Source organism: Pieris rapae, chromosome 4 (assembly GCF_905147795.1).
Source record: "Pieris rapae chromosome 4, ilPieRapa1.1, whole genome shotgun sequence".
NCBI lineage: Eukaryota > Metazoa > Arthropoda > Insecta > Lepidoptera > Pieridae > Pieris > Pieris rapae.
The window spans coordinates 863,450-887,151 of NC_059512.1; the positions used below are offsets into that span (position 1 = coordinate 863,450).

The window sequence follows — 23,702 nt, forward strand, 5'->3', positions numbered from 1 at the left end:
ATTAATAGTTTTCACTTATGCATTTCCTATACGAACAAAAAGTCTACGTTGGAGGCTGCATATTAAAACAATGCACCATTGTGCGCCCACTCACTGCAGTGCGTTGCCCTTTGTTCATGAGAATTGAGAGGGACAATTAAATTGTAATAATTTATTATCTATTTTTAAGTACGACATAAAACTATGTATGCAGCTATTTATGCAGAAATTCATTCGCCTTAATTTTATTACAATATTATTACATACCAACATATGCAAAATTTCTGTAAAAAAAACTGTACAATGAATTCCAACTATTAACGGTTAGTCTATAATACTTAATAGACTTTTCAGATGAATATAATGCGGACTTTTTTGGAAACAAAAACCATTTTAATCACAACGCAATCGAATTAGCAACCCCAAACGCACTCTATTCGCCCAAATTTTTCTCCTTCCATTTCATCTGTAACCTTTAAAAACAAAATGGTTTCTAACATTTCAAAACTCATACGTTTACTACTCATACATTTACTAAAAATTTCAAACAACATCTAATACAGAGATTCTTATTGTGCAAAAATAGTTTAATTATAAATTTGTGTTTTGTGGAAATCAAAAAGTACAATTAACAGGTCAAAAGGAAAAGACTGACTGCCCACAGGGAATCTTGTGTGGGCTAGTGCACACTAAGATTCCTTGTGGGCATAGATTTGTATTTTCTTTTTCTATTGGATAAATAAATTTTAAATACTAACAAAATGACCTCTCATTAGGTTAGACTCGAAAGTGCGTTGAGTCCACCAACCATCAACCATTAGATAGTGATACTCGTAAACTCAAAACGCAATCACAATCGCAAACAATAATAATTTGCCTGCTTATACTCGGACAGAAACTAATGCAAATTCAATACAAATATGTTCTTGTATCATTCGCGGCCGATCCATATATGGAAATTCACATTTTGTTCTTTTGTCTCGTGAACAATAGACTGTTTCGTGATAGAGTTCGGTATGTTTTTTGCATTCTTATGAATATACACATGTAGGGTTCGTTCTTATTACTGATATGAAGTGTATTTTACAATTGCTAGATTTAATATAAGGAAGTCTTTTCGGGTCCGAATTTCTACTGAAATAAAAGGAACATACTAAATGTTATTCAATATTTAATATTTTTTATAACAAATATACATTTTTGTACGTATAATGTGATTTTTATAATTTATGAGTTCCAATCCTAAACTTAAGATCGTAATCAAAACCCAATTAAGCTCTACAAGACAAAGCTTTTATGTTTAACTTAACAGTAAGAGTTTATGTTTAACTCAATCTTGAAATAATCTGCTTTCTTTTTGTCCTCTCTTCTTTATTTCTTACGGGTATCAAGATTATTTTCTCTTCAAGAACAAAACAAAGATTTTTTTATTGAAAAAGAAGTGTTAATTTTGTAATACTTGATTCAAAATTTAATTAAAGAAATATGCTTTAAAAATGAATATATTTAAAAATTATATGCATTTAAAAAAAGAACATTCTTTAAAGAATGAATAAAGTATTCAGGCATTACATTGCGCATAACATCTATTGTCGTACTAACCTGGTGTTGCAAGTGCCAAAACTGCTGCAAGTATTGCCAACCACGGCGTGCTTCCCTGCAAACAAAGAAGACAATAAAAACATGGACTAATCATAATTGAAATATTATAGATAATTGATTATTATTGTTATGCACTATTTATTTTCTTTATAATGTATAAATCAAATAAAATCAAAAATCATTTATTCATGTGGGTAAGGAAATGTACACTTATGAACGTTAAAAGGCCGGTAACGCACTCGCGAGCCCTCTAGCATTGAGAGTGTCCATGGGCGGCGGTATCACTTAACATCAGGTGAGCCTCCTGCCCGTTTGCCCCCTGTTCTATAAAAAAAAGAAAAAAAAAGAAATATGCATTAAATGCTTCTAATCTTACATTTACTGCCAGTTCTCAAATCAAGGGCGTAGAACGAAAGATAAGAACTGGCAATAAACTCTCCGCCACTCTTTGATCTATTTGTTTCTTTAATCGCTGAGGTTAGTATATTTATTTTCAGTTCAGTGATTAGTTTATATGAGATAGATATCAATGTATATGATAATAATAATAGCCTTTATTTCCAAAAAAAATTGCATATGATAGGTTTATAAAACGTAAGAGTATATTTTTCTATAACTGAAAATTGGCATAAATAGAACTCTGATAACATAAATTTAATTAATGAATCAGGCATGTCCTCCTCCCATGAGACTTTAAACAATACTTTTGTTATATCTGGAATAATAATTATTGTATAAGTGAGAATGACTAAAAATCTAAAAACCTTGACCCGCAGATTACATAAATATTCACTGTTTTAACATTGTCGTCCTTTAGAAGTGATTATTATATAAAAATATATAAAGTAAATACGTGTATACTGTTGAAATATACAAAGGCCGCGTTACATCATAAAGGGTTCGTGTTGACCTCTGATGACCTCAAATCACAGATTTTTCGTCGCAATAAACACGCTTAAATACTTTGCTTTCGTCACACAAATTACTTTAGTCCAATAAAATGTTAAATATTTCTTATAATATCTAACACTATATTTTGTAATTATGTACAGATCAATTATTTTTTTTACCATTATATTTAAAAAGGAATTTAAATAGCTAAGGCTTAAAAGTGTTTGAATTTGGAATGCGGATATTGTTTCAATAGTCAAAGAGTGAGAGAGAGAGACATTGTATTGAAACGTTCTGGTCGTCAAAAAATCTTCCGCGCACCACACACAGACTAAATTAAGAAATGTTTATGTAAAACTAAAAACGCGGGAAACGCATTCTTTCTTTTGTTATATGTTCTAATTCAGAATTACACTTAAAATATTGTTACAAAAAAACAAAAGCAACGGTTCTACAATGCTTAATTATGGTGTCAGGTTTGTCTCATGATTGTAAATAATTGTGTAAAGTTTGTTTATAATTTTGCATCTTTAACAATATAATTTTATGTCTGTGTTAAAAAAACAAAAACATTTAGTCAATATGGCTTACCAGTTGTGTATGTAGAAAGTTGAAGACTAAATTTGTATGAAAATGACTACAAATTTTCATACAAATCTAGTTTTCATTTGACATACACCTCTGTTAAGGCAACTTGGCTAAGAACCCCGTATTATTTATAAAATTAAATGGAATAGAGTTGACATAGTTCTTTGAATAGACTAAATCCAAAGCTTAAAACTTTGTTACTTAGAAAATTAAGCCTTCTCAAAATATTCTGTTACTTGAAATAATACTTGGCAATCAATCTACTACATATAATTTAAGGTAAATATAAAGTATCACAATTAATTGACAATACAATCAGTATTCCGTTGTCAAGCTGGTCTAATTCGGTTGAAAGAAGTCAAACCGTTAGAACGACAAAGGGAACCTAACTGTATATGTATATCGTTCTATATCGTTTCATGCATTGAATATTCATATTCCAATAACACTGCATTCGTCTCATCAATTTCCGGTACAGAAACACAATGAAATTAAAATAGGTTTATGTCTTTCTTTTCAAAGAATGTAATAATAAAAATATTTATTAAATATTAAACTCATAATTAAATCTTAAATTGTTACTCGAGTTACCTAACGTTTAATTAAGAAAAAGCGCAAACTAAAGTTTAGTAATAAATGTGCCCTTTTATATATAAGCATTGTAAATAAATTTGTATATATTAGCGGGACCACATTTTGCATGTATTGGCTATCTTTATGAGCTGGTGCCAATACAAAGACTACAAAAGTCCTGAGCTAACTGGTCACCCAGCCACATTCATAAATTGTAATATAATATGTACATAGGTTGATCAATTATATTCTTTATATGTAACAGATGTGTTATATAGTTTTTATGTTATAAGCCCTTTTTTCACGATTAATGACAGTTGATAGTTGACTTCCACCGAACTTAACTCACGAGTATTGACTATTAAAAAAAATTGTTGTATGAAACTAAGACTGTAAACAATTATTCAAGATACAATTTTACATAACTTATGCAAGTACCGTAAAGTGAAGTAATGAGTGTTTATAATTTCATGCTTTTTGGATAATCCGGGCGCTTCCGCTCGTTCTGATGTTGCCTCACGCGAACAATAGAATTATTAATTTACAACATATGTAAATCTATTGTCATGTTAAGATTTTGTCAAATTGTTACACTAACTGTCCTAGATGCCAGTGTCATAATACCTTCGAACCTTTTCATAAAAACAACAGTCTTTCAACATTACAAAGCAGACTTCTACCGACAGAAATAATTTCTTAATCAATCGAATTAATGTCAGCTCAGTAATTATGTCCCCCGTGACTGTCTTCCCTTTACAGATAATATAAGAATACTCCAAGTCTTCGTCAATACCTGTCTTCGCCGAACTTTGAGTATCTAATGGCCAGAGAAGATCTGCAACTGTAGATCGTCGTTAGACGACTGTCGTACAGTTGCAGATTAGGGGAAGAGAGCCGAAAAGACTTGGAGCGAGTTGAAATATGAGCTCAAGAAGAACGCGATCGAGACTCACTGTGGAAGCCCTTTGCATCTAGGGGTTGTAGAAAATAATAACATATATATAAGTCAAGTCTAGTATGTCTTATAGAACGATCGATCTCAGCAATATTACTAAAATACATTGTAAACATAACATTTTTTGTATGCGATCTTTATAAAAACATACTTCTAGTATGTAATTCTAGCATGTATGGTAGGCCCCTAGTTTCTACTACTACAATCATAACTGAGATACGTTTTTATGTATATTAGAAATATCCGAGTATCCCAAAGATTGCGTTCACGTATTGCGCCACAGATTGCCACACTAACGACTCAGTCGGAATATGAAACCTCGTGTTTCACTCATTCCTATAGCGTGTTGAAAGCGATTTAAAACTAGTGCTTGTCTATAACTTGAACTGATATAATAATCGTCCTAATTATTAAGACCCAGTGTATTATGCCATAGAAATGGCAGCCAACGGCAGCTTGAAGCCGTAATTTCGCCGTGTTTCATGGTTGTTTTTTTTTAGAACAGGGGGCAAACGGCAGGAGGCTCATCTGATGTTAAGTGATAGCACCGCCCATGGACACTCAATGCCAGAGGGCTTGCGTTGCCGGCCTTTTAAGTTTCCTCTCCTTTGTTGTCAATGTTATAGCAAATAGGTGATCAGCCTCCCGTGTACTAAGTGAAGCCGGTTTCCTCACGATGTTTTCCTTCACCGTTCCAGCGAATGTTAAATACGCACATATAATGAATCTATTGGTGCGGTGAGCGGTCCGGGAATCGAACCTACGACTTCAGGGATGACAGTCGCACGCTGCAGCTCTAGGCCAAAACTTTTAGAAATAAATATACACAGAATAATTTATTGTTCATAAGTGTACATTATGTTACCAACATGAATAAATGATTTTGAATTGGAAAAATAAATATCTATCGTCTAATTGTATCACTTAATTCAAACACTGAAAAAATTAACTAATTTCCTTATTCTTAACTAATTACCCTATTACTAAAATGTTGAAACGAGTTTAAAAATCCAGTCAAACTAAACATAAAAAGCAGTTTTCTAATATGGTGTTACTTCACATATGTAAACAAATTAAGGTGATTCCAAGTTATTGCGTAACGAACGGCTAAACGGGTAACAGGTTTGATTCCTGATCAGCATTCTCTCAATGAAAGTTCACTTTCTACGTCTTACGCACGACTGGATGATCGTTTATTGTTTTTTTTAAACATTTTCTAACTGATGGTTAAAATACCCGTGGTTCGCGTAAACTTTTATTTAAATAACGTGTCAAATCTTTTTAAATTTTCTCTTTAGTTACTTCCGTAGTACGCTGGCCGTAGTTGTCGCCACATCAAAGTGGTGGAGGGCAGGCGACAGCGCTCATGGACCAGAACCGATGGACTCGTAGGCTGGACTAATCTGTTGGCTTCCAGTGAATGGACCCAGAGCAGGGCATACTGGAGATAGAGGAGGCTGAAGTCCAGAAATGGATCGAAAAAGAGTATCATGATAAAAACAATGGCTCTTTCAGCGATGAAAATGCCAGTAATTTTAAACACTTTTCAATTGAAACGCTGTCAACTAAATGTGTAAGAAATTTTTACCGAACTCATTTGTTTCACATCCTATTTTAATATTAAATTGTCAAAAACATCATTAAAATGTCTATTTAAAATTGAGAACATGACAAGAAGAACCGAAAAGTATAGCATTTAACAGTTCCCAAGGTACCACAACATATGATGTACACGCGTTAGAAGTTTCTTTGGCGTATGGAAAAAAATAATAAAATGCCTACTGCATTTGATTAACGATAAATATTAAAATTAATCAAAAAGATTTTATTTAAATAAATAAATTATTACTAAAATAATATCACCGTCGTATATGAAATAGATTTAAAAACACCAAAATAATATTTATTTATTCACACTGTTTAGTTGTACTGTTACGAAACACGTGTTTTAAATATAACAATACTGGAATATACAACGTGAACATAGTTATCGATTTCCATGCCACCTAGACCTAACTTTACGATGTCGAATTTAGCTGTTGGTGTGCGCGCGCATCGTAAAAATCAATCACTCTCATCATTTTTCTCCATCGCGCCCAAAGGAAGTATAACTTCAAAAGAGGAATGAAAGGTGCATAGAACAAGTTAAGGAAACAGTAGGTGGTAAATGACAGACATTAAAAGTATAAGATATAAATATTTTAGGTGTAAATCTGAATAAAATGCTATTATTATATAGAAATAATCAAAGTGATCTTAGTCTGATAAATAATTCTACCATCAATATTTATTTCGATTTGTGACAAAATTGTTTTTATGTCGTTTAGTCCATTTATAAAGGTAAACTGCTATTATGACATCTTATATCGATTCGAATTCCGCCATTTTTATGTTTAGTTTGTGTAAACTTTTTTTTTGTTTTCACCCGAATTGAAAACTATAAACTCAAATTATATGACAACGGAAATAAAAACATTTTAGTCTCAATGTTTAATTTATTCGCGAAATATATTTCGTATAATAAATGCCGGTATTTATTATGGCATGCCAATGCTATAAATACCGGCATTTATTCATTACTTAATAAATTACTACTATGATTCATATTGGCGTTTAGGTCGTTTGAAACCTATATATACTTAAAACTACAAATAAATTTACTGTGTTTAATCAATACTATATTTATGAGTCATATGAAATGTGAATAATAAAATTGCTGTAAATTAGTTAAATTCAACAGTTAAAACTTTTTTAAATTAAGATTAAAAAATAATTTAATCGGATATCTAAGAAAGAAAAAAATAAAAATCCTCATCATACACAATGAAAAGGATATTTAGGTAAAAAGCGAGAATCCTCTGTCTCGTAGGCAGCTAGTCCCGTCTTTTTGCCATATCAACGATATTTGACAATAATTTCTACATGACATTTTATAATTAAATTATTGTTGAACGAGAATATTTTCTGTTTCAGTATTGTTGAGTACCGTACCGGACTTGAAATTGTAATTCCCTTCCCATTACGAATCAAAGCCAAAAAGTATCAGTTATTCGCCAAGCCATGGACCACTCCAGTAGACGCGGTCTCATGTTACTAACAGATACTTTATTAATTATTCCAGTTCTGATATAGCTTCCGTCTTGACACAAGGTCGACAAGACATTCAAGCTGGGCCATCTCGAGTCGATAACAACCCACGTTATGGAGACTGGTTTTATTGATTATTGATTTCTTACCATGGTAGGCCATGGAAAAAAAATACTAATGCGTCATAAAAATTTGTTTGAAATGCTTTTTAACAAGTGATTGCTACAAGATGTAAATTTCTTGAATTAGATTATCATGATTCATGTGCACTTTTTACTTTTTGTTTTTTTATGTATCCTTTATCAGTTTCTTTTTTGTTTCTTTTAAGTATGTTTTTTCCTTCTTATTGTATTTTTCATATGTATTTTTGCACTTCTTGTCTACCTTATGCAATTAAATCCATCTTTTTTTTCCTTTACTCACAGTGGTTGCCTGGAAGAAATCGCTCCAAAGCGATAAGGCCGCCAGTTGCTTTTCATCTAATTATGTTTAATATTTTTTTCTTTAATGTAATGCAACTAAGTGTTAATAAATAAAAAAAATAAAGATGTGCGGCGTGGTGTGATGGCGTCTTACAAAGCATTTTCTTAAACAAATTATTGGGCGATTAAAAAGATCGCCGGCGAGTTTGCTACCAGTTCCTTTTGTTTGTTCTACGCTCTTGTTAATGTTAAAGTCAAAAATGAGATTGGTTGCCAAAGTCACCAGTTATTTAAGTAATGTTTAATTGGAGCATTTCTTGCGTAAACAGAGTCTTATCTCGGTTCGGTATAGTACAAGTGTATGCGGATATGCCGAAGACTGACGTTACGACACGCTCCAATTACACTAATTACGAGGAATGTTTATAGAATCGATAGATTTCTTATGTAGAGAATATTTTGTCCAGAAAATAATTTCTTGGCTTAAGCTAATCATGGATTAATTTATTTCTCTTCTTCTTCTTCTTTAATGAAAATATTTTAAGTAAAAAATAAATATTTACTTTGGAATAAAATATACAGGTATCACTTATTCCACGTCATTAAATTTGAAAGGGCAGCTCTACTGATCGGCAAAGAAGACAGAGGGTGTAGGCCGAAAGAAAAAGCCGACGTAAAAAACTAACAGTAGGTACTCTTTTAAAAGTAAATCATCAAACAATACTACAATATTTAAAACAAATATCGCAAATTAATTAGTGGTAGCCTGCCCAGCACTCGTCCCAGGCCCTTTTATGAACTAGATAATCACTAACTTTATAGTAAGCCTTTTTAAACAGCTTTTCTGTAATACATTTCTTAAATTTAACAAGAGGCAGAGATAAAAGAGCCTATGGGATTTTGTTGAAGAATAGTATCCCTTAACTGACACATTAAATTGCGTTAGCTTACATTGACTTTTCAGACATTAGTAATTTTATGAATTCAAACATGTCTAAGTACTTCATGGTGACGTTTTTTTCATGTTTGTAGGATTTTGATGCGGTTTTTTTTTAATAGATAGTGTGAGGTTTATATGTATAATAACATCCATTAAATAGTGGAGAAGTACTGTTATTTTTGAGGTTTCTAATGTGACGTCGTAAATAATTATATTTTTTCCGCTTTCATTGCAAACGCAGGCTGAATTCTACGAGTTTTATCAAAATAATGCACTAAGTATTGTACACATTGAAAAGGTCTACAGAAAAGTCTGTGATGGTATATGTCTATCTCTTATGGATAACCCACATTTTTATATACAACGTTCACAGATTTTCTGTAGTGTATTTAGTATCAGCATTGCACCCGTGCGAAGCCGGGGCGGGTCGCTAGTTATTTATAAATGAGGAATATATGACAAAAGACGACTGATGACCACAAGCTAGTCTTGAATTTCTTAACTAGTTGCCAAAGCAACCGTGAATATTATAGGTCAAAAGAATACGTAATATATATTTAAAGGTCGCAATGTAAAGGTCAAACGATTACTAAATTCTAACCGGATAATTCATTGTTTTAACATTAGATTAGAATTACTCACTAAATTTGTCAATTTTTTTATACAGAATATGAAATTAGATTCAATCAGATTAAAGGTGACCATTTTAAAATGTCTGCAATCTATCTACCAAATAATAACATCTGTCTGTTTTAGAACACAATTTCTCGCTGGACAATATCTTTAGATGATTTTTTGATATTCTACCTGCAACTCTAACAGAGAAAAAAAAATAGTATTTTTTCAAAACGTTTTATCATGATTCCACAGAAACTAAACGAAAGGAAAAGGCTGTGTTATTGTAACTAAAAGAATTTATAGAAACTGTATAAAGTTATGATTGGATAATTATAGAAAATTGTAACTTCCTCAAGAACCTGTATTCTATTGAATGAAAGTGAGAGTATGTGGCCGGTTATGGGGAAACGAAATCGAAATTGGTTGGAGAATGTTATTATTTATTATTATATGAAATTTATTCGACTGTCAACTTCGAGATGATATATCAAAAATTCATTTATTAAGTTATCTCACAGCGTCATTGCCCGTTCTGATCTTAATCAAAAGCGAGAGTTTTTTCTGTATTATTTCTGCATTTGTGTTCTTTAGAACAACAATAACAGTGTCTTCCGTTTAAAAGAGACTGTAAGCAGTGTTATTTGACACGTTTTTATGTTAAATATCCTTCTTAGTAAATTAGGTTAGGGTTAAATTACTTATTTGTCTTAAGTAAGGCTAGACAGTAAAGTTCTATGTTGCCTCAGTATAATATTAAAAAGCATAATATTAATATTTAAAAGTTTAGTAAGATTATAATGGCAACACCGCAATGTCTTACAAAATAATAATAGGTATGTTAAAATATCAGATATTTGAGGTAAATGGTAACGAATATATTTTTTTAATTTACTATTTCATAATTATCTGTAGATGATAGAACACGGTATGATGATTTTAGATTCGTTCTTATTTTAAATCAGAACTCAATCGTTAATACGTGATGTGTTTGACATTGACATAAAATTCTTAAATGTCTAGAACGTAGTCATTTCGTGATGCGAATTCAAAGTGACTAAAACAATAAAAATTCTAGACAGAGTATGTAATATATATAATTTGTAGTTATTTTTATCTACACTACACTATAAAGAGGAAAACTTTGTTTGTTTGATTGTAATGAATAGGCTCATAAACTACTGGACCGATTTTAAAAATTCTTTCACCATTCGAAAGCTACATTATCCACGAGTAATATAGGCTATATTTAATCTACATACATATATATATATATATCTATGTATATATATATATATATATATATATATACATGGCAAATCGATGTTTGCCAGGTCAGCTAGTATTGTATAAATTAGATTTCACTAATCATCATATCTGCTAACGTTTAAACAATTTAATATTATTTTCGCAATAATAGTTTAATTATTATATCATAGATCGCGCTCAAATCACATAATTGCATAAGTTCGCGTTCCTAGTAATAGATAAAATTGTACTTAAGTGTATTTTTTATATTTTTTGAAGCATCTACTGTAGATATTATATTAAATATGATATGGAGAACGTTAATGAATACATAAACTAGTATACATCAATAGCATAGGCATAGACTATTTATTTTTATTCTATAGAGTATTGTCGACCAGGTCTATTATAAAATAAAATTGGTAATTAATTTGACTTTTGTTAGTTTCTTAGGAATGCGGTTTTATATTTCCTGTAATGGAATTTTATTTGCATTAATTAAATTCGATTTATTAATGTCATTGCGAACGTGATCATGACAACTTGACCTTGCACCACAGATCTCGTTGCGTGTATTGTTGCATTAAGATGTAGCCTACGACATAATATATGTACCAACGGTATATAGGCCGATTTAAAAGATAAGCAAGGTAGTAACTGCATATCGGTAGGATACTACCGGTATGCTTTTACTACCTACCCACTAGTTATGCACGTGTTTTATAACACGTAAAAGTCCTGAGTTGTATCGACAAAAAAATATTTGTACAGATATTTTCATATAAAACGTGAATGATTGTATTTGTTACTGCAAAGCTGGCCGTGTTGACTAGTTGCTTCAGCATGCGACTCTTATCCTTGAAGTCATAAGTTCGATCCTTGCTGTGTACCAATGGACAATATACATGTGCAAATCTAACACTCGTTCGTACAGTGAAGGGAAACATCGTGAGAAAACGAGCATGTCTCAAATCAAACAATCGACTGTCGGTCAGACAGACAGCTGATCACCTACCTATCTGAGATAAATGAAACGAAACGGATGTAATCTGAGACACATATAGTGCCACTGTATTATTAATAGAATAAACGGATAATATTATGTAAGTTTGTAAAAATGAGCTCGATCGCTACTGTGAAAGCGTCGTCTTTTATACGTCGTAACAGATTACTGATAAAGTATTAAATATACTTTGGATAATTTTCCACTATTTTTAGATGGCTTTATTGTATATTTTTATTGACGTTCATAAGTGACATTGAACTACCTACATGAATAAATGATTTTGATGTTTGATTATAATATGAAAAGAAGGACCGGAACATTTCCTGACAGAAAAAGTAGAATTTGGCAGAGACTTTGTTATTTTCTTTTTAGTAAGTATTTTTGTTTGTTTAAGATTTAAAATCTCAATGTATCCCATTACTAAATACAGACGTCAATATTATTATTATTGACTATATATTTCCATATCTGCAAATATATCTAACAAAATTCATTCTGAATATATCCTGTATTTTAACAAAAAAAATATATATTGTTAGCAATGTAGACAGTCATAATTTAAGGTAATCAAGCGTATGATTGCAATATTATCTAACTTTGATCAATAAACATCATAGGATGTATGAATAGAAAGTATAGGCGCGGCGAAGTTGCGTCACCAATATCACTTTCATGTTTGTTTTGACGGTAGCAGGTGACCTGGGATGACAATAGAACTTGCTAAACGAGAAACATTTTTGCTAAACGCATTTTGATATCTAATAATAATAATAATAAAAAGTCTTTATTCATTTTAAGTTCATTTTCTTTTCAAAGTGTAAGATTTGGAAACCCTTTTAAGTAAAAATACCTGTGTTAGGGTTCCCAGCTCTTCCATAACAAACTTAATTACTTAAAATAATGATATTATCTACCCTATTTTAATTATTATTGCATATTATATATTAATTTATCATATCACTATACTGTTTTACAGGAAAACATTATTGTTATAACAGATATTTTAAACATATTTTTTTTTATTTTAACTCAAGATAGAGAGAGATCGAGCTCATAAGAGCTACAAAAAAAGAGGTTTTGGAAAAAAATAATAATTTATGTTGTAAAGATGGATGAATGTTTATAGGAAGAAATGAAATTTAAATTAAATCTACGCGGAAATATTTAACGAATTTATTTGAAGGAAAAAATGTAATTAAAATTTTAATGAAATGAGTTGAAATCAGGAACTCAATGTGCAGTGCACCAAATGCCCATGCTAAATGCACCAATTATGGCCACATCGTATTGCATGTGTTAAATATTATCGCATAGAATTCTAACATTTATCGTTTATGCCATAAAAGTTATTTTACGTTGTACATTTGGTTATATAATTTATAATTTGACGTAACACATTCGCGATAGTATGAATTAGTTTTTATTGGCTGATAGATGACGGATATATACACACTATATTTACTTTATTTATTATACTTATTATACAACATATAAAGATATGTAATAAAAATATATATAGCATTTTATGAATAAACTTTAAACCATTTAAAAGAAATGCACTATTTTTATAAGCAAGTTGACCTGGTGTTTATACCGCCACCTATTGACACTCAATGGCTTGCAACTGAAATACTGTACTTTTAAGAATTGTACGCTCTTTCAGTAAGGAACCTAAGTTGAACTGGTTAGGAAATAGCAGTAGACAGCTGGTCCCACATAGTAGTAGTGTCTACTGTCAAAAATTCGCTCATTTTTGGAACGACAAATGTCGAAGTGATACGGATGGAATTTCATATTCTGCTTCGACGTCCGATGATGAAACAGCTGCAGGTATTAAGAAGTATCTTTAAACATACTATAAACATACTATTTGCGGAAATTGAGCCCATCTACCTAATACCTAATACATACTATAAACCTTAAATAACTAACATGTTTTTCTTTATCTCGTGTTGCTTAAAATGCCAATAGATCTTTAAAACTACGCTTTTCTGTTCACTTCGAATAAAGTAATAATAGCTAGTAGAAAATTAAATACTAATAAACATCAAATACCTTATTAAAGAATGTATAGGGCAAATATAAGGTCGAAATATTTTTCTTTTGCCTAAACTTTGAAAAGGTATTAAAAGCTAAAATGAAATTCATCTATGGGTACTCAAAACATTAATTTCATAAGAATTGAACATTTTGACTTTGTTGAAAGACCAAACGAACTTTCAACCTTATGTTAAGTTAAATATTGTATGTGTCAATCTATTTAACGCGATTTTCACTTTGTTAGCGGTATGTAAATTAACTATCATGGTACAATACGTATAAGGTATGCTAGGAAACAAAAAATGTCTAACTTAACCGAAAAATGTTATCTGAAAAATGCAGTATAAGGCTGGTGGAGATGGACTAGATCTGGTCCATCTATCATCTATCTGGACCAGATGGACTAATCAAATGAAAGACTGATCATCCTCAAAACAATACACTGCTACGAGAGAGGTGCTAGACAGAACAGTGGAAACAGATTGTCCGCTTCCGCTGTTCTCTTGCAGACCACGAGGCCCAGACATGAGAAGAAGAAGAGAAGGTTCATTTAAAGCATGATCATCGATTTTCAATATCATGTCCGTAGATAAAATTTTTGTACAAAGTACCTACTCACGTGTATTTTGTTACATAACTTCGAGAAACTTTGAGGTGACCCCGTTAAGGGAGAAATTAGCATGTTTTTGAAATACATAAGCAACAATTTTCAGGTTAAGTTATAAGCTAACATATAACACTTTTTATACAGTAAAACGTAATTGTTATTGTAATAAGATTGACCCAACTCAACATATGTTAATAAATAAAATATGTTTATTATGGACCATAAGATAGACAAGTATCACTTATTCCATTAAATTTGAAGCTGTAGGCATCCCTACTCATCGGCAAAGAAGACAGAGGGCCGAGAGAAAAAGCCGGCGTAATGTAAGATAATAAATGTATATTAGTTATTGCTTGTTTAAACTGGGGTAATCTATAAAGCCCTGTATTCACTTTGATGAAGTGCGAGTGCAAGTGATTTGTAACTGACGTTGATTGGTGTGTAGTGCAAGTAGTGTCCAATTATTGTTTAGTGGCTCTGATAAGTTATTTCAGTTGTCATATAGTTTGGCAGGCACGCTGTGAGTGAGGGGAAGGGAGTCATTCGCAAAAAAATAGAACACGCTTCTAATAACTTTAATACGCAGCCAACTAATCACCGGCACTAAACAGTCGCTGTCCACACTTGTTGTCTCCTAATCACTAAACAAAGTGAATATAGGGCTTTAAAATTATTTAATCAATTAAATCAGTGATTTTAGACAGTTTTTACTTTACTTAAATGTCAATTAAGTTACTTACAACGAAATAAATTTAAATATTTCATAATGAGGTTGAAAAATTCATAGGTGGGTTTATCCAGTCAGGATGTGTTCATAAATAAATCATCTTCTTGAAATTCTGTTTTTTTCAGTGCGTAACGCAAATAATTTAAATATTTGTTTCCTCCAACAGCCGACCTCAGGCGAGAAAGCGGCACCGGTTACGAAATCGAAGGAGTTCCGTTTACTATACATATTCAAGATATGTGCGAAAATTTTATAATTCCTGCGTATAATTGTCGTGAAATCATCGCAGATATTTATCAGTTTCCTGAAAAGTTATAGTTTTTAGTCTAAGTCCTTCAGAATATATTTATTCAGAGTGTGGTATAAACGACTAGTGAAGATTTGGTAAAACTTTAAGCACAATATACAGTTAACTGAGAAATTTTATTAAAAAATATCTTAAAAAATAATAATTGGAACAAATTCCTTCGGAAAGAAGAAAGTTTTTTGGTTATCTCTGGCAGAATAACCAGCGCTGTGAACACTATGCTCCACAGGATAATTCTGAGCCTGGGCCTCATACAAGACATACAAATTACACACTTTAGATGTACCATTTATTTTCTTTTTGATTATTTCTGTGTAGGTTTCGTTAATAACAAATGTCTTATGTCTGAAGATTCAGATGTAACATATATCATGTATAGTAAAGATTAAATTTTATTGCAGTTTTATTCATGTTTTAAAGCAAAATCAATTAATATCTGTGTACCCGTACGAAACAATTGCTTTCTCTGAAATCAAACTTATAACTTCGATACGTCATATACTATAATCTCTGTCGAGAGATTTATCTATCGGACGTAATAGATCAACAGCTATTTCATTAATTACTTCTACACGTACTAATAAACGAGTTAAATGTCATCGCTTTCTTATTACTAAACGAGAAATTAAATAATTTATTACAAAATAAATGGTGAGTGTAAAGTGAATTACGCGAGCAGCCGCGCGTTGCAAACCACAAGCGCAGTGAAGCTTGCAGTTTGACCTAATCTAATGAACTACATAATAAAGGAAATACTATCTTACTAAGGTTATTATGGCATAGTTCTATTACAGAAATTTCCCATCAGAGATGGCCTAAGTCTGCTTGCGAGTGTCCTTGGGTGGCGCATTGACTTACGCCCGAACCCAATAAGTAATCCACAAATTCATATTGAAACCAATCTGAGAATAGACCGTGACATTCAAGGTCTATCCACATATACCGATCTATGCTACCATGAATAGCTTGTATCGACAGATGGCTATTACAATCCGTCCATTGGTTATTGGCACAGATTTATCAATATTTGTATTAAGATGTCTATCTCAGATAGTCAAAGAATGGATTGAGATAGATTATTGGGTTTGGGCGATAAGGCCCTATTCCCGCACAAATTGCTCTGTCAGTGTTTCGGGGTGGACAATAGAGAGCTGGAGCACTAAGGCGCACCGTCCCGTAATCACAATCAATTAGTTTTGTAAAACATTAAATTAATGTAATTTTGTCAATTTTCTTTCTGAAATGGATTACTTAACTTCCGATAAAATATATCGCGTAAATTTTAAAATCAAATTATAAAATGAATTCAAAGTGTCACAGATTGCCTATGTTTGAATTTTTTTCAATCGAGCAAAGTTATTTAAATCGTGTATCGATCTTTCAAAATGGATACATGAATACTCTATCAGAAATTTTCCATTTAAAAAACGATAACAATATACTTTTTTGGAGTTTGGCGACCGGATATTTACACCCAGTTCTATTTAAATAAAGATGTTTTTCTCCTATCGCTGCTATATAGATACATTAAGAGTCAATTAATGTATACATCATACTGACAACATAAACTATGTTTGAAATTTTGATTTAATAACTATAGATTGAATACTGCTGTGCTAATGAATAGCATCTCTGGTTTTGAGGTATTCTCTACTGTATTTTCAGACGCATAGTCTTCTTTTATTATGTTTTTTATTAAGCTAAAAGAGCATCAATATACCCATAGACACAGACGTGCTTAGCACTCGCTTGTACGGGAAGGAAAACATCGTGAGAAAACCGGCAAGCCTTAGATGCAAAATGTCTACGGAATATATCAGACAGAAGGATCATATTACAAAAAAAACTATATTAAGGAAACAGCTATCTGAGACCCAGACCTCAAAAGTTTCGTTTTACTTAGCCTGAAGGGTGCTGAAGGCCCCGTTTATATGTAGATCTGATACATAATAATGCTACGTGTCTATACACGTAAAGAAAATGCGGTTTACGTACATATTGTATGTATATATATACATATTTTATGGTATGCGCTGCATAACTTTATTATAAATTCAGTCATCGTAACTGATTGCTTTCGTCGGAGACTCTTTAATTTAAAAACGGAGAAAGCGACATTTAAATCAATTGCTAATTTACCTTAAATATTTTCTCATGCCATGAATATAGAAACGACTACTTAGCACTAGTGTTGGAAATTATTGTTTATATTTATTTATATTATATATTTAGATTATGTAATACGACAAAAAAAAACAAAAATCATACAATGGCAATAAATTTAGAAATAATTGTTTCATATCTTATACATGTTATGTTAAACCAAATATTTTTTTTTGCTTTTCTACAATTATTCTTTTATTACATTTAAAATATCCTACCCACTGATTATTTTGCTGATTGGAAGACGTTACCAGTGCCCCAAAACTGGTACTATCAACGAATAACTAATTCTAAATAATAAACTTTTTAGATTTTTGTAGGTTTCTATTTATCTATTATTATATTTTAAAATAAATATAGCATATCAAATGTAGTGGCATTAAATACATGATTTCGTGAGTGGATATAATGCTATATAGAGTATATTACTGTATGGAAGAGAAGCTAATCCAACCATAGCCAATTTCGATGCTTTAGTTCGCAGAGTTCGCAGTCGTGGGACGTTATATCGAGTTTACTCTGTATACAGCAGTTACTATGCAATAATGGGGAGATCGGCCGAGTTCAAATGTTTTGGATCATATAAATTTATTAAACTAAACCTATGTATTTTGAACAAGCATTCTTATAGTTTATATTTTTTTATTTGTAATAGTCCGTATCCGGTATGAAATAAACCTTAACTGAATGAAGTATATAGTAACAGAACACGGCCTCTACCAAGGTCGACAGGGCCGCTTAACCTCTGCCATTATAAAGTGGACATATTAATTAAAACAGGCGCATCGATTTTTATAAATTCTGAAGTGGATTTTTAATTACACATTTGTTATTGTAGTTATGCTGGATTAATTTAAGATCCTGCTATTGATTTATTTTCTTAGTACCACGGGTGGTGAGAAACAAATTTTCAGCTTTTAATGCATTATTTGTGGCGACACAGAGAGAAGCAGACCAGTTTGGTTACTAAATGTATATGTATTTATATTATGGAATGTAATATATTTATAATATGGTTGTAAAATCTAAAGTTCGCATATACCCATGGCATGGGAATTTGTCTTTAAAGGTAGAGTTTTACAAAGAAGTTGCATATTTAGCCAATTCTTATATTATTTTGTCACATTATTTATCTACTAATAAATCTAAAACAACATGTATGCTTATAAAAAAACAGAAAATATGACTTCACAAATTTTTATACACATCAATTATAACGTTATCAAATTACTATTATTTATAATGTTTCACGCAAATTATCATTAATATACATATTTTCCAAAAGTAGTACATATTATATTAAGTAGATTTTTAAAAACTCTAGTAGGTTCTAGTAATTTCCTTATAGATTTTCGGAGCAAAAGATTGCCAACTCATCGATCGATTCAATGATGATAATGATATATGATGACATTCAATTGATTATAAGAAGTACACATGGTGAATTATAGACAAAAGTCAAAGTCGTGAAGTCTTCACCTTTGACATACAAACTGGTTCCACAACTCTCGCCTAGATTACAAATCAAGTTAAAGTATAATGTGCAATAAAGGACATAGAAATCCGAGTTATATTTCCTTCCACATTCTTTAAAAACAAAATATGTGAATGAAACCACAACTTAGTTCTTCTACCGTAAAAAGTTGTAATACCAAGTTATTTGGCTTCTATTGAAGAGACCTGCTGTCTTAATTTATTACGTAATAAGCTAACAACATTTTATACTGATGGTCATTATTAAAAATCGTTTGCTTTAAAATACATTTACATGGCCATCGCATAAAAAAAGATGTATGAAAAAAGAATACAAATTACATCAAATTTAATTGTTTCAAGCGATTCTAGAAAATTTAAATTTAAATCATTCATGTAGGTAACACAATGTACTGAACGTCTAAAACAGAAATGTAAATTAAGTACTTCTAATTTTACATTCATTAAATCAAAGGCGTAGAGCGCAAGAGATGAACTGGCAATAAACTCTTCGCCACTGTTTTTAATCGCCAAGTTTTTGTTTTACACAACGCTTTTAAGGACCTGCAACCATTACACCATGTTCCACATGACATCTTAAGTAATTCTAGAAAAGGATTCATGCCGTTTTTTTGACTTGGCGGGCTCAATAGGGCTTACAGCGTAAATAAGTAGCTATTATTGGTTACATAACGTTTATAAATAAGCTATGTTAAACTTATAAGAAATTATAACGTATAAGAAACATTTGTGCCTGTGTATTTATTTCATATAAAATAAATGATAGACTATTAAATAATATCTGATGCAATTTCAACTCTGCACAGTAGTTTAATTGCTCTAAAACATGAAAGGTATTCGTTAATATTAAATTGAGACCTCGTTCAGAATGCAATGGTGAGAGGTGCTCTTATTACAAACAGTCGTGGGAAACTGCGATATAAAGTGGGGCATTCCTAATTTGAACTACTTATTAAATATTTTTCATCTGTGGCTATTTTGTAACGGTTAATTTTTTTCCAGAAACCTCAATTGATTTTTTGTCTGAAGTATAAGGGCCTGTTTCACAATGTATGGATAAAGTACCAAATAGCTTGACAAATTAATATTCATAATACAATTATTTTTCATAGAGATTTTTAAATGAAAACTGCGTAATTTATTTCCAATTATTCTACAAATAATTAGTAGCAATAAAAGTAATTATAATTGAAATATTGATAACGTTTGCAAGAAAAATTCAAACATCTACATTGGGCTAGTGATGAAGATCGATTTTCGATGTTTTTAGGGCTATTCACTATTAGATTATATTATTATTTATCACACATCATAAAAACAGTGCGGTAACGTCGATTGATCATTCGATACATAATCGCAGGGTAATCGAGTAATCGAGACATATGCCAATCTAGAAAGTGCAACGTGTTCCGACTACACCTTATATCTTTCACTTTTCACTCGAATTTTTGCACAATCGGGTATTGTTGATTTCTAGTTTATTACGTATTTGGAAAGGATCACTTTCAATGATATTCTAGAAGCTAAAATTTCATTTTCAATACATACGTATTTAAATTTCGGTTTACAATTTATGTACTTACACTAGCAAAGAAAATATTAAATTATATAACCTGAAAGTCTTAGGTTCAAACTAGTCGAAACATATTTTTTCAAAACAATCTATTAAACAGAAAACGCAGAATTTGTTTTTATGTTTTCGTATGTAAAAAGAGAAGAGCAGTGTTGCCTAGCGGCTTCGGCATGCGACCATCATCTATGTGGTCGTATGCTCGAATCCCGGCTGTGCACCAATGGACGTATACACAAATAAGATATGTGTGCATTTAAAATTCACTGGAACGGTGAAGGAAAACATCGTGAGGGAATCGGCTTGCCTTAGATCCAATTAGTCAACAGCTTGTGTCAGGCACAGGAGGCTGTTCACCTAAGTAGGTGAGAGTCAAATATACAGAATACAAATGTTTCGTTTTACACATGCACCACGGATAATGAATAAATATAAATCCAGTAATTGACTGATTACTTAAATAAATAAATTGAGGCAATCTTTTCAGGGCAGTCTTTATTAAATTACACGTTAAAGACTTTGCTAAAGCTTTGTATAGTATTCTTTACTTTTATTGATTTAGTAATTTTCTTAGCTAAGCTTCTTAACAAGATATCCATGTATATTATAGTGTAATAAGACTTCAATACTGCGTAGATGTCTTAAAATAGTAGATTGACCTAGAAAGCCAGACCAGTCGGCAAGGTAATTTGTTTCACTCGTAACTAGTCACTATGCTTATCTGTTTAAACGTAAATTGTTAGTGAATACAAGAATATAATAGAATCTTCTAGAAAATAAAATTATATCGAATCTTAACAATAAATCATTTATTTTAGTTCACATGTATACTTTTTTCATAGAATATAAATAAGTTGCAACCTTTTTAGGTATGGGCCTCAGATTTCGGTTTCACAACCATTTGTCAATCTAATAGGCAAGTTGGTGATCAGCCTCCTGTGCCTGACACACGCTGTCGACATATTGGGTCTAAGGCAAGCCGGTTGCCTCACGATGTTTTCCTTCACCGTTCGAGCGAATGTTAACACATTGAATGCTCGAACAATGGATACGAAGAATTAAGCGGAAACCAAAACTTTTATGGAGAATTTTGATTAAGTAAATATTAATGTTTGAAAATATGTATGAATGTAAATTATTATTCTTATTAAAAAAACATTTCTTAGATATGAGTGGTCGGCATACAGCACGTCCGTGTCAGGTGCCGAAAACTCAGAGCCCAGAGCTAGGGATGCCAATTGTTAAAAAAGATAACGGGACATTCGCACGGACCCGAGTGGGTGGCACCGCTACCATGGCCCCGCTCCACTCGGATCCGAGAAAAGAGTACCTAATGTGTTAATTGCGCATATAGGCAGAATGTCCATTGGTGCACAGCCGAGGATCGAAGCTTAAATATGACAGTCGCACGCTGAAATGAACATGCTGATTTATCCGTTTCTTTATACACCTAAATATGTACGAGTTGTCGTTAAAGCTACTGTAAAATAATATATCAAAGGAAAGGCAATATAAGATGTGCCTATGCGTAGTTATTAAGTAACCTCCCAAAGGTCATTTAGTATAGTTAAAATCTAAAACTCATGTGAAGGGAAATTACAAACATTTAAATCAACAAGGTCTTCTATTCAAACCCATTCCCATATCATGCATTCACCTTATATTGTCTATTGTTTGACCATCATTATCTTAACTTTTGATTTCCATAGATTGTAAACCAAGGTATCTGCTGTAATACTTCATAAAGGGCATGTATTTTCTAGTCTATGGTTTGATACGTTCTTTAAACATTCTAATTGAATTTAATCGTTCATAAAAAAATAGAACATGAAGAGTGTCTTTTATTTATTAGAGACTGTGAGTAAATATATATAATGAAGGATATTTAATAATAAATAATTTTAATTGTTTTTATTTCCAAAACATAGATGTACAGTATATACAATATTCATTATTTATTAGAGGAATTACTCTTATATTTGAGCCGGCTTTATAATTGTAATTTTATTTTATGTCGGGTTGAATCTGAGAAATTCAAAGACAACAAAGGATGATAAATTTTAAAGGAATGCTTATTGTGTTTGCAAATAGTCATACTTTAAAAAGAGTGAATAAAAAGTTAAAAAATGCAAAAGCACGTATTTTACGACTTTAGTTAGGGCCTTCGCTTTTCCACTATCCTTTCTTTAAAGGACTTCCACTAACCTTTTTTTTAATCAACCACGATATACTAATTTTTAGGGAAAACTATATTCTCTATATAATTTTATAGTTACAATTGTTATTAAACCTGGAATAAGTGATACGTGTATCTTATATTTAATAATGATTCATTATTTTTAATTCGAGTGAATTTTTTAACAATTTTAGTTTATTTTACGAGACCTGAATGTTACAGGCTTGTAAGCTTGAACTTAAAGTAAAAACACAAATATTATGTTTTTTTATTTAAGAAGAGGCAAACGGGCAGGTTCGCATGTGCGTTGCCGTCCTTCTTAGAATCGGTCTTTTATTGGAGGAAAGAGGAATACATATTATTTGTCTTCTAAAATCCAAATATTATGTATTCCAAATTTGTTCTGTATTTTTATAAAAAAAAAACATATTTGAGTACGGAAGAAGTACATAAGAAAACAATATCTAATGATACCATAAACCGAAACGTCATTAACATATAAATAAATAAATAAAATAAAACATGTTACTTGTAATTGTGTTACAAAATGCCAATGATTTATGAATAAAACAAAACATAGTTGACAACCCTAGTTGAGGTATGCACTCAAACGCATAGGTATATCAAGGAAGACAGCTGAGTTATTTATTTTGCGGCAGAAACGCGTTTCCTCAATGCAGTCCAGTTTTTCGTATCACAAAAATGTCAATAA

At 31.4% G+C, this 23,702-nt stretch overlaps 1 protein-coding gene across 2 annotated transcripts in view; it reads right to left on the bottom strand.

Annotated features, from left to right (window-relative positions):
• The window catches only part of LOC110997144 (mucin-5AC), a 74,939-nt gene that overhangs the window by 45,102 nt on the left and 6,135 nt on the right, over positions 1 to 23,702 (bottom strand). For both annotated transcript variants that reach the window (XM_045634814.1, XM_045634813.1), the window contains exon 2: positions 1,582 to 1,636. In XM_045634814.1, coding sequence (XP_045490770.1) covers positions 1,582 to 1,636 — 55 coding nt within the window. The remainder of the gene's footprint in view (positions 1 to 1,581; positions 1,637 to 23,702) is intronic.